General features: G+C 38.5%; 1 protein-coding gene across 3 annotated transcripts; it reads right to left on the reverse strand.

Moving 5' to 3' along the window:
* Positions 1-478: 478 nt before the first annotated feature.
* Positions 479-11,777, reverse strand: LOC131255596 (sister chromatid cohesion protein PDS5 homolog A-like). 3 transcript variants are annotated; one of them, XM_058256346.1, is made up of 9 exons: positions 11,665-11,777; positions 5,928-6,127; positions 4,181-4,266; positions 2,997-3,226; positions 2,867-2,904; positions 1,941-2,006; positions 1,689-1,855; positions 954-1,098; positions 479-861 (listed from the first exon to the last, which is right to left on the reverse strand). In XM_058256346.1, exons 4-9 carry the CDS (start codon positions 3,099-3,101, stop codon positions 831-833), a joined length of 552 nt encoding a protein of 183 aa, XP_058112329.1. In that variant the 5' UTR covers positions 3,102-3,226; positions 4,181-4,266; positions 5,928-6,127; positions 11,665-11,777; the 3' UTR covers positions 479-830. The 3 variants fall into 3 exon arrangements, with proteins under 3 accessions (XP_058112329.1, XP_058112328.1, XP_058112327.1); XM_058256345.1 differs by lacking the exon at positions 11,665-11,777 and having other exon boundaries at positions 5,928-6,247; XM_058256344.1 differs by lacking the exons at positions 2,867-2,904; positions 2,997-3,226; positions 4,181-4,266; positions 5,928-6,127; positions 11,665-11,777 and having other exon boundaries at positions 1,941-2,467.
* Between the last annotated feature and the right edge of the window lie 536 nt (positions 11,778-12,313).

Here is a 12,313-nt window from a genome sequence, read left to right on the forward strand (position 1 = left end):
GACACATAAGGGATGGGCCATCACCCTGAAGCCTCCCAAGTTCAAAGATGTTATTCCATTAAACATAGAAATCATGCCACGTAATTCATCATTTGTACTAATGACAGGTCACAACAAATTTTAGGCCACAGTTGTACTGTGACGCCAAAAGGTGGAGATGATCCTTTCACACCAGGCTCACTTCAGAAAGCGACAATTGTCACACATCTCAAATAAAGGTGTCCTCTCGAATATAAGAAAAATGCAACTGATAATGAATGAACTATACCTGGAAATTCAATACTTACTAGTCTAGCCAATGCACCTGATTCAGACCATCCGATTAATTAACCGCTTCTTGGATGGACCCTAACCGAAACCCAAATTGATTAAATGATGTTAACAGTTGGATCAATGGACCTACTATTGACAGACAAAGTAAAAAAATCCGGGGGAAGCAACATCCAAGGGGTAAGCATACCAATTTAATAGTCAGAAGTCGCACACAAGATGATTCCTTTCAACAGTCCATTTGAAGGAACAAATCAGATGGTTAGGATTGTTGGATGTGTAATTTTTTGGCTATGACCTATCCAAGATGAGTGGTTAAACTTCTCTACACAAGACGGCTACAAACACATGCTACATACAATAACCATGGAAATTACATATACATGGCCCTTATCGCCGCATTTGTGTTACTATAGTTTATTAGCAACATCTATTGTAGGTACGAAAACGTCTGTCTTCCTTCAGCAACTCAGATCGACAGACCATGGTTGGGACAATGGCAACAAAGCCAAATCCAACATTTGAGTTTTCAAAGAGAAGGCCAGTCTCCAAGCTCTAGGCTACTTTTGCTCCTGGTACCTTCCACATACTCTGCATTGGAAGAAACATAACAAAATGAGGGAGAATAACTAGTAAGATGCTAAGCAATCTAGTCCAAAGATGAGAAGGCAAAGAGAGATTACAAGAGGTTCATCATCCAAATCTCCTGCAGCTCCTCTGTCAGAAGAATCCATTTTCTCCTGTCTGATTCTTCTAGGTCTGATGAGGCCTCTCGTTCCTCCTCCTTTGCGGCTGCTAAAGGAGATGCTTGTTCATTTGCAAAATCATCTAATAAGAAAAAAAGTAGGACATGAGAAACCAAAAGAATAGAGAAGAGCTCTACCATGGTTAAAAGACTCGTTGATTCAGATCAACTCATTCAGTCCTCAGTCAAAGTCACGAATCACTGAACTCAAGGATGAATGGGGGGGATCACTCGAGGTGTCGAACCGGGTTGGATATCACCTAGTTCGAGTTGACTCATCCAAGTTACACCCATGACCTAAATAGTACGTATCTTAAGACTATAATTAAATCCTTCCACAAAATGATGTGTTAAGTGCCACTCATTAATTTTTTAAGAGGTAGCTAAATCAATATTTTAAGAAAATTTATCAGCTACACTGATTACAGCAGAGTACTATTCTCATTTCTCAGTGAGGGTGTGAAGAGCATGTAACAAACATCATAGCCACAACAGGGAGCAGATGGCACTCAGTGAGGTTGCAAGGGTAAGGACAGAAGTGCATGTATTGAATTTGGCACCAACAACAGGTAACAGTAAGCCAATGGATGAAATTATCATCTTGTGGGCATTTTGCATTTCCCTAGGTGAACAAGAGACAAACCATTGATTTTGAAAGTGGCAGTAGCTTTACCTGAATTAACTTCATTGACTTCAGGACAAGTGTCGGGGTGAGAATCTGATAATTCAGGGGTAGCTCTTCCTTCGGCGTAATTGTTGGCATTAGCACCAATGTTGCTTTCTGACATTCCACTATGGCTATTCTTTACATTTTTCTTAATAGTCGTTTTCCTCCTGAATCTAGAAGGTGAAAGCATGTCACAAATTTTCAGAATTCACTAAGCAAGAAAGATAGTTAAATACCCACAACATACAAATTCCATACTTCTTATAAGGATTCTTATTTCGTCTTGAGGCACCATGTGTCCTACTTTTTTCCTCCTTGGCTGACCTGTAGCAACAACAATGTACAAGATGTATAATGGAAATTGCATTCTCGAAACCAAGTACCCTGCCTGGTATGGCTACTTGTAAGACTGGATTTTTTATTCCTAGTCCCCAACATATGCCAATTTGCCACCTGTACATCAGGCCATTCATCGGGTGGACCCCCACCTTGAAACTGGTGTGAACAGATAAAATGGCTCACCAGGCCATTAGGTGTGACACACATATGCCAGATAATGATTGTAAGTGTCAATTATTTAATCCGTTGGCCTACCAGATGAGCACTCTGACATAGCCATTGGGCCATGACACATACATGGGGACCATGGGTCCCAGCAGATGAACAACCCAGAACAAGCACACACCAGTCAATTGGCATCTGCGAGTTGAGTAAGATTCATAATCCTACCATCACCGGTAGTCATCTCATTGCTCAGAAACCAAACTATTCACATAGGTCAGTTGGGGTATGAAATCACATCATTCCGCCCACTACAACGACAACGGACTTGACACCAGTTAGTTGCATAAAGTGGAAGAGAAAGCAGTGGTGGATTTGGGTGCAGGAGCAGTGAAGCAGCATGTCCAAAATGTTGCGAGTATGAACTCCTAGGAAGTAAAGAGCAGGCAAATTAGTTTAAACCAGAAGAAAAGGTAGAAGAATTTCAGACGAGTTTAAAATCGGCAAAGCATCCCATACAGCGGATCCATTCAGGACCCTCATATCAGTTTTTACAATGTTGTGGTTCAAAATACCTACTCTCTGCATAATATCAACCATATACTGCCCAAACTGTATTTTAATTAACTAAAATGACACAAAACTGAATCGTGGAAAGAAAAGCTTTTGACAGTGATACTTACATTCCTTTGGATGGGGAAACATTCGATGATTTAAGTCGCTGGAAAAAGGTTGAACACATTATATTCCGTGCTAAAAGTTTGCAATTTAGCCAAAGAAGAAAAGATTGCTCGATAATAGATAGATCAATACCTTGCTAGGCTCGGAACCTTCACTAATAACATCCCACTTCTCCTTATCTAACTGGAGAACTTCCACATCTCCATCGTCATATAGTATCTTTGAAGCAAATATCATTCAGCAAGTCTTCAAGGAAGGGGACAATTTGGACAGGGATAATTAAGAGAAGTACACAAGTCTCATACTTTACCACGTGTTTCTTCTTTCCTGGGTTATAAGATTGCACAACACCTTCATAAATCCTGCAGGTAAGAATAGTGGAGTTTACAATAAATACGGTGTTAAACAAGTCCATCCTAACAACTCAGCTTCCTGTTATCTCAAAATTTTTTACTTCCATGCTGAGAAGCCATGAAGTTGAGCTATCCCTACACACACACACACACACTCAAAAAAAAAAAAAACCAAAATAAAAAACAAAAAAAACAAAAACAAAAACAAAAACAGAAACAGAAACCAAAAAAAATAAAAATAAAATAAAATCGAGTCATCCCAACTAAAAGAACTAGGAGTTCAAGATTATAATGATTTAGGGCATGTTCAAGTGTGCCCCCAAGTTGTGCTTTACGAGGCTACCCTAGCATATTTAATGCCCTCGGTTTAGGCAACAAGGACGAAGGCCCCACACTGAGCAATCTTCTGCTTTACAGCCTTTTCCAACCAACATGATTGAAGTGGGAACAAGGTCCTACTATTATTTCAACCATGATTTGGCAGTAGCGCAGTTTCTGTCTTGGGAATTGGGAGCAGTAATCTTTAACTAGTAACAGAATTTTGTCCAAGAATAAAAGGTGGAAAAGAAAGACATCTCCAACCAACACATAAAATGTGATTAATTAAATGTTGTTACCCAAGGTTCTCTAATACTGACAACTATTGTACGTAACAGCCAACGCACACTACATATCTTTTTTTTTTTTTTTTCTCTTTCAGGAAATGCTTATATGTTGTAAGTTCCACAAAATCATAATGTCAAACAAAACAGTTACTGTTTATCTAGGAAATTATCTGGCTAGTCAGTATTGTTTGAATGCTACCATCAACTGATGAGTAAGAAAACTTAAACAGGAAGTTAAGAATATAGTAACATGAAATGGCACATAATGTAGTACATAAAACCAAAACCTTGCATCAGATAAATAAATTATGACACAAACATGTGGATTTGCATCCCCAACCAAACATACCATCAGTACCTTTCCCATTATATTTTGGAAGATAGTATTGTAGAAAGACTTTCCTTTTCCCTTTTTGGGAAACTCCTGATTGCCCACCTTCACATCTGTGCATCAGCACAAAAAGAAAAAAAATGCAATTGCCTTAAAAAATATAAAGCTTACATTGGAACAGAGGTGGCTAGGTTGTCTCAAGGACACAAGTTAACCTTGCATTTTCAGGCAGAGTAAGGAAATTCTACTCTCAGCATGCATTTGCATTTCAAAATCAACGTGACCTTAGGCGCATATATTTTTTCTAGTGTCATGTATCAATGCAGCAAAATTCATGGGGGACAGAAGGCCAAATGACTAAGATGCATATAATTGTAAGTATTCACAATAGCAAATGCAAGTAGCTTGAATCTAATTGCAATTTTTTAATGAATAAAACCAATTAAATTTTGTGATCCAAAACTTATACATAATGTGTATTCCTTGAAGATATTTAACGCATCGATCAAATCCGAGAAAATAGAAGCCAAAGACTATCTCAATAATATGACATACCTTAAAATTGTTTACAAGCTATTATGTATAATTATAATAATAATTGAGGCAGTACCCTTGCATATAATTTATGACCTATTTATGTATATGCAAGCTACTTATATTTGATTTACACAAATCATGCGGGACACAAGGCAGCATTCCCAAAATGCATATATTTGTAAGTACTTCTCGTTTCAAATGTAAGTAGCTTGCATCTAATTGCTAATGTTTCTATGACAATGCCACTAATGAACGTAATCTTACACCATGTGCACTTTTAAGATATCCTTCCAAATCCTAGAAAACAAAAGCCAACAACAACCCGAATAATATAACAGACAATAGCACACTTAAGCTACCATGAAGTTGGATGCTCCAATTCCTATTGCTTTGTTCTGATCATGCAGCTGCAGTGTGCGGTCTATTTTGAGAGACAGCAGAGGATGTTGGATAAAGCAGAGGATGTTGAATTGGGTTCTATGCAATGTGGATGCTACTGTTCCAGTGCAGTTGAGCACAGGTGGTTTGCTGTGGACAGCTATGATTTGTTCTTGCCTTTTTTTAGTGGTTTTAGATTGTTTTATGTTTTGTCTTCTCTATAATGTTTTACTTCTGCTATGGAGTTATATGATAAATGAGGGACAAAAAAATTTTGTGGCACCCACCCAAAATTGTGTATAGCATTGTTCTCAATCAACTACAACGACAAGTTACAATGCACCTCACGTATAATGTATGACCTATTTAAGTGTATGAGCATTAGTGCTAAGTAATTCTAGAATATTATATGAAAAAAAAAATGTCTTTTATACCAAAAGCATAACTATATTGGCAAATCTGTAACTTTAAGTTCATTTATTTTTAATGGGTAAAAAGTTTTGCTAAAAGAGCTAAGAGGCGTTACAGATGTGGAAAGCATTCCAACACACATATGCTCACTCAACACTAAAATCCATTTCTTCTTCTCAAAAGAAACTTCTTTAAAATGCTGAAATTATTTTTGGCCCTTGTATTTTGGCATATATAATGGCCATTGAAAATTAGGCTCAGACACTTCTATCAATATGTAACACCTAGCACCTATGCCTGCACAATTTTCCCAAATTGCATACACAGAACAGGGAAATATAAACACAGATTTAAATGTAACTGGATATTGGCTTGTAGAATCCTCATTTAGAGCAATTAAAAGACAAGTAAATTGTACATAGCAACAAATGCAACAGAGTAAGGATACCAGTAAATTGATTCAAATGCTTGAACCTCCTTGCATTCATCAACATTAGGACATGAAGGATGATGTGAAAGTGCAAGGAGCAAATATGTGAGAATATTTTCTAGATAAGTGGAGGACGAGTTCACATCACGTTGCATAGAAAGTTGGAGTGCCTTTAGTCAGTGACACATTTGAACAACTTCCATTAGGTTATGCTTGTCCTGTGGAATCAATATGACAAAGATAGAAAGACATTAGCCAGTATAACTTCATCCCCATTCATACAGGCTAGAAAAGGCACAACATTCAGTGAAATGCAGCATAGAGAAAATTTATGAAGTAATTGGTCTATAAAATAAATTATAACAAATACTTAAAGTCAAAAAAAAAAAGTTTATGAGGAAAAGCTTCAATACATTTCTCTTCTACTTGATCGGCATAAATAGCCTCTGTACAGTTTTAGATCCTATAGTTTAGGACCGTAATTGATAAATATAAGGAAAGCTATAACTACCGAGATACAATCAAATATTTACAGAAATTCTAGTCTATCTGTACAGCTAGCAGTAGAGACAAATCAGGAGCTTGGATCATGGAGAACCAACTTGGAGATAATTACTCCCAATTGTCAACACTCCCCCTCAAGTTGGTGCATATATGTTGCTCATGCCTAGTTTGTTGAGACAGCCATTAAACGCCTGGTTCGACACTGCTTTGGTCAGCACATCAGCAAGCTGGTCCTGAGATCGAACATGAAGAACTTCAATCAACTTTGCTTCCAGTTTTTCCCTGATAAAATGCCTATCAACCTCAACATGCTTAGTTCTATCATGTTGAACTGGGTTATGAGCAATGTCACATGCTGCCTTGTTGTCACAGTATAACTTCATAGGGCTGACTTGCTTAATGTGTAAGTCTTGCATCAGATTTCTGATCCACAACCCGTAGCCATTCCTCTGTATTCGGCCTCAGCACTGGATCTAGCAACTACCTCTTGTTTTTTTACTTCGCCAAGTAACCAGATTTCCTCCTACAAACATGAAATAAACAGATGTAGAACATCTATCCTCAATAGACCCGGCGCAATCAGCATCTGTATAGCCTTATGACCCAGATTGCCTTATGAGCAATGTCACATGCTGCCTTGTTGTCACAGTATAACTTCATAGGGCTGACTTGCTTAATGTGTAAGTCTTGCATCAGATTTCTGATCCACAACAATTCACATATTGCCTTAGCCATTCCTTTGTATTCGGCCTCAGCACTGGATCTAGCAACTACCTCTTGTTTTTTACTTCGCCAAGTAACCGGATTTCCTCTTACAAATGTGAAATAACTAGATGTAGAACGTCTATCCTCAATAGACTCGGCCCAATCAGCATCTGTATAGCCTTTAACATCCAAACTATCTCCTTTTGTGAATAAAATTCCCTTTCCTGGAGATGCCTTCAGGTAGCGTAAAATACGGTTGACAGCATTCATATGTTCTTCGCTTGGGTAGTGCATAAATTGACTGACAACACTTAACGCATAAACTAGATCAGGCCGAGTATGTGCAAGATACATTAATCTTCCAACCAGTCTCTGATAGCGTTCCTTGTTAGTAGGAACTTGATTCGGATGCACACCCAGTTTCAGATTTTCTTCCATAGGAGTGCTAGTTGGACTACATGCTGTCATACTAGTTTCTTTCAATAAGTCTAAGGCATATTTCCATTGTGACAGAAAAATACCTTTCTTTGATCTTAAAACTTCAATTCCAAGAAAATACTTCAATTCACCAAGGTCCTTCATTTCAAACTCATGGGCAAGATGCTCCTGCAGTGCTTTCCTTTCTTCAAGATCATTTCTAGTTACTATCATATCATCAACGTGCACAAAAAGGGCTGTGATTTGTTCTTCATTATGCTTCAAGAAGAGACTGTGATCCAAATTACTTTGCTTGTAACCAATGGACCTCATAAAGCTTGTGAACCTTCCAAACTACACTCTAGGAGACTGCTTCAAACCATATAGGGATTTTCTCAACCTACAGACCTGTTTATTGCCTTTAGTCTGCAGATTACAGCCAGGAGGCAATTCCATATATACTTCTTCTTGGAGATCTCCATGCAAAAATGCATTCTTTACATCAAACTGGTGCAAAGGCCAGTCAAGATTCACTGCTAGAGATAGTAGAATACGAACAGTATTAATTTTGGCCACTTGTGCGAATGTCTCCATATAATAAATTCCGTATGTTTGAGTATATCCCTTGGCAAAAAGTCTTGCTCTGAACCGTTCGATAGTTCCATCAGCCTTGTATTTAATGGTGAAGACCCACCTACGTCCAACAAGTATCTTCCCTTCAGGCAAGTCAACAACTTCCCACGTTGAGTTCTTTTGAAGGGACTTCATTTCTTCATTCATCGCCTCCCTCCATCTAGGATATTTTAAAGCTTCCTGCACACTATTAGGAATAGTTACAACAGATAATTGATTCACAAATGCCTTATTTTCATCTAACAATTTATGGTAGGATACAGAGTTGCTTGAGGGATACTTAGATTTGGAGTTGAGAATAGGTTCATAGCTAACTTTGGGTTTCCCTCTTGTGGCTCGATCAGGTAACGTTTTTAGGTGAGGTTTAGATTCAGAATTTACCTGAGACACGGGCATGGAATCGACTGAAGAAGACAATTGGTTAGCCGGTACATCATGAGAGGTAACGTTTTTAGGTGAGGTTCAGATTCAGAATTTACTTGAGACACGGGCATGGTATCAACTGAAGAAGACAATTGGTTAGCCGGTACGTCATGAGAGGAGGAAGATGGCTGAGACAATGACGACACTTCCATTTGATCTTGATTCTCACCCCTGTTATCTATGGTGTCACCGTCACTTGGACATTCACCACTAGTTTCCAAATTCCTATTATCCACGGTGTCACCATCACTTGGACATTCACCACTAGCTTCCAAATTGTCACCACTTATAATATCCAACATGTCCAAATGATGATTAAGAGTCTGCAATTCAATTCTATTCTCTCCCTGAATTGAAGACTCGAGAGTAGAATAATACATCTTATCTTCATAAAATACAACATCAAGAGTGACATATAATTTGCGAGAGGGAGGATGATAGCAGCGATAACCTTTTTAATGTTGAGCATAACCAACAAAGACACACTTAAGAGCTCGGGGTTCCAATTTATTTCTTAATGGCTTATGAAGATGAACAAAGGCTACACACCCGAAAACTCTAGGTGACAGATTCGGTATGGTAGGAGCATGTATAGTATTATGGAGGGCATAAAAGGGGGTCTGAAATTGTTATGCACTCGAGGGTATTCGGTTGATAAGATAAGCTGCAGCGGTGATGGCTTCACCCCAGAAACAAGTCGACATATGAGCTTCAAACAAGAAAGCACGAACAACTTCAAGAAGGTGGCGGTTCTTGCGCTCTGCAACCCCATTTTGCTGAGGGGTGTAAGGACAAGTCGTCTGATGAACAATCCGATGGAAATTAAGGTACTGTTTCAAGTTTTGATTAATAAACTCTCCACCATTATCAGTACGAGGAACCTAAATATTAGATTGATATTGAGTGGCTATCATTTTGTGAAATTGCTCAAACAGGGAACTAACTTCACTCTTTGATTTCATTAAACAAACCCAAGTCATACGAGTGTAATCATTAATAAATGAAACAAACCAACGTGCTCCACTCAAAGAAGAAGTATTTGCAGGCCCCCATACATCAGAGTGAATAACCATAAAAGGTACAGGACTCCTATTCATACTAATGGGAAATGGAACACGATGACTTTTAGCCAGTTCACAAATATCACACTTGAAGTCTGAAACAGTTAATTGAGAAAAGAGCTTTGGAAACAATTTCTGTAAATATCCAAAAGATGCATGACCTAAATGTCTTGCCACAACCACATTTCTGAATTCTGAAGTATGTCAGACGTATCAGCTGAGAAAACTTGAGCTAACTAGTTTGAACTTGCCGACATTAAATCAAGATAGTAGAGCTTCCCTCTCCTAGTACCACAACCAATTGTCTTCCGAGTCTAGATGTCCTTAAACACACAAAGGTTAGGCCAAAAAATCACAATACAGTTCAAAGCAAGGGTTATTTGAGCGACAAACAATAAGTTATGATTAAGAGAAGGAACAACCAGAACAGAATCCAAATTCAAATTTTTGGTAAGGGAAATTGAACCTTCTCCAACAACGGGAGAGGAAGTACTGTTGGCTGTGGACACTATATGTTGGTTTGAGGGTTTCATGGACTGAATATGATTACTGTCAAAGGTCATGTGATTTGTGGCACCCGAATCAATTATCCATTCACTATGACTAACAGGAGCAAAAGTATGAAAGGCCTTACCAACGTTCCCAGATGTAGCAATGAAAGAAGAGGCTTGCTCAGGAGTGCTGGTGTTAGTGGAAGGTTCGACCACGGCTATAGAAGCATGATGATTTGACTTTGAATTTCGTTTGCGGGGTGCCTTGGCAGGATCCCACCATTCTAGATACCCAATCAATTCATAGCACTGTGAGTTAGTATGTCCGGTTTCACCACAATGAGTACACACACGTTCTGATTTTGCAGTTCCTATTTCATAGCTACGATTAGATGACCGATTTTGATCAATAGTATGATTCGGCGGACCAAATGTTCGATCTGATTTCGGATGTGTTTGTGATTGTTGAGGCTTGACTCGGCGCGCCACCATGGCAGATGACTTGGAGTGTTCAGGTTCACCATTCAATGCAGCTCGGCGAACAGAATCACGATGAACATACGCATAAGTTTCTTCAAGATCGAGTGTAGGATCCTTCCTAAGAATCTCACCTCGAATTTGTTCAAAATCTATATCTAGTCCATTCAAGAAGATATGCACCCGCAGTCTCTCAACTGATTTTTTATAGGCGACAATATCTTTGGGATCCTTCATGACAATCCTATCACGATGATCTAGCTCTTGAAAGATTTCTACCAGATCACCATAATAGGTGGAATGAGGGCGACCCAACCTGCTTGGTAGAGAATGCCCGTTGATTCAATGCAAAAAGTCGCGATTCATCTGACCCATCATAGAAAGCTTTGGCCAGTGCAGTCCAGATTTCACGTGCAGTAGACAGTCTAAGATAGCGCTTCATAATCTCCAGTGACATCAAAGTCAGCAACCATCCTTTGACCTTTTGATTTTCAGCATACCACTTCGATTAGGAAGCATCAGTAACCTGCGGAGGAGGTGTTTCACCCTTAAGGTATTCAAGCTTCTCACGTCCTGCCATCTGCATTTACATGATTTTGGACCAGACATCATAATTGACTTCGGTAAGAATGACACTGGTTGTGAAGCCGGGGTTTTCTGATTGCACAAGGATAACTGGTACAGAGGATGATTCGAGTTTGTCGTTAGTCATGGTGCGAGAAGTATATGAGAATTCAGGCTATGATGATATAGAACTAATAATAAGAACCACTTTGATACCCAGTCAAAAAAAAAAAGTTTATGAGGAAAAGCTTCAATACATTTCTCTTCTACTTGATCGGCATAAATAGCCTTTGTACAGTTTTAGATCCCATAGTTTAGGACCGTAATTGATAAATATAAGGAAAGCTATAACTACGGAGATACAATCAAATATTTACAGAAATTCTAGTCTATCTGTACAGCTAGCAGTAGAGACAAATCAGGAGCTTGAATCATGGAGAACCAACTTGAAGATAATTGCTCCCAATTGTCAACACTTACCTCTATAAACTCAAGTGGATGGGATCCAGTTATGTTGAATAAGAAGCCACATGCATACTTCGCATCCAGAAGCCTTTCCTTTATATATTGGAGTACTTTGCTGAGGAATAGCTTCCTAGACATCCTGCATGCCAAGATAAAGTCGGTTGCAACTAGTGGGAAAGATGTTAACATCTCTGTATAAGCAAACATCATCTGTTTTTAGATGACAAAAGGCAATGGAACAATCAACACATTTTATTTTTATACTAAGAATGGGAATACAATGCTAAGCAAACAACCATTTGCAACAAACTTCCGCATGAAAAAAAGAAAAAAGAAAAGCTCATGTGATGATCTTAAAGTCAAATTAAAGACATCAATTGGTATTTTTTTATCCGAGTACTTTGACAGGCACATGACAACTTTTACTTAAGCGAGCCTTTGATGGGTCTTTTCCACAGTACTGCAAGATGAGAAAGTCCCCTGGTATAATTCTACTTCCAACTACTTAAAACAAGAGATAATGCATATGCAAATTACAAATGTAAAATGAAGGCGAGGATGGCAATCGCCAAGAGGTGAAATTGTTATTCGTGATAGTAGACCTACAATGCCTTGATTTTCTATCCTTTGAAATCTCTCCAAAAGAAATTATGGTCTTTAGGAT

This window comes from Magnolia sinica, chromosome 9 (genome assembly GCF_029962835.1).
Source record: "Magnolia sinica isolate HGM2019 chromosome 9, MsV1, whole genome shotgun sequence".
Classification (NCBI taxonomy): domain Eukaryota; kingdom Viridiplantae; phylum Streptophyta; class Magnoliopsida; order Magnoliales; family Magnoliaceae; genus Magnolia; species Magnolia sinica.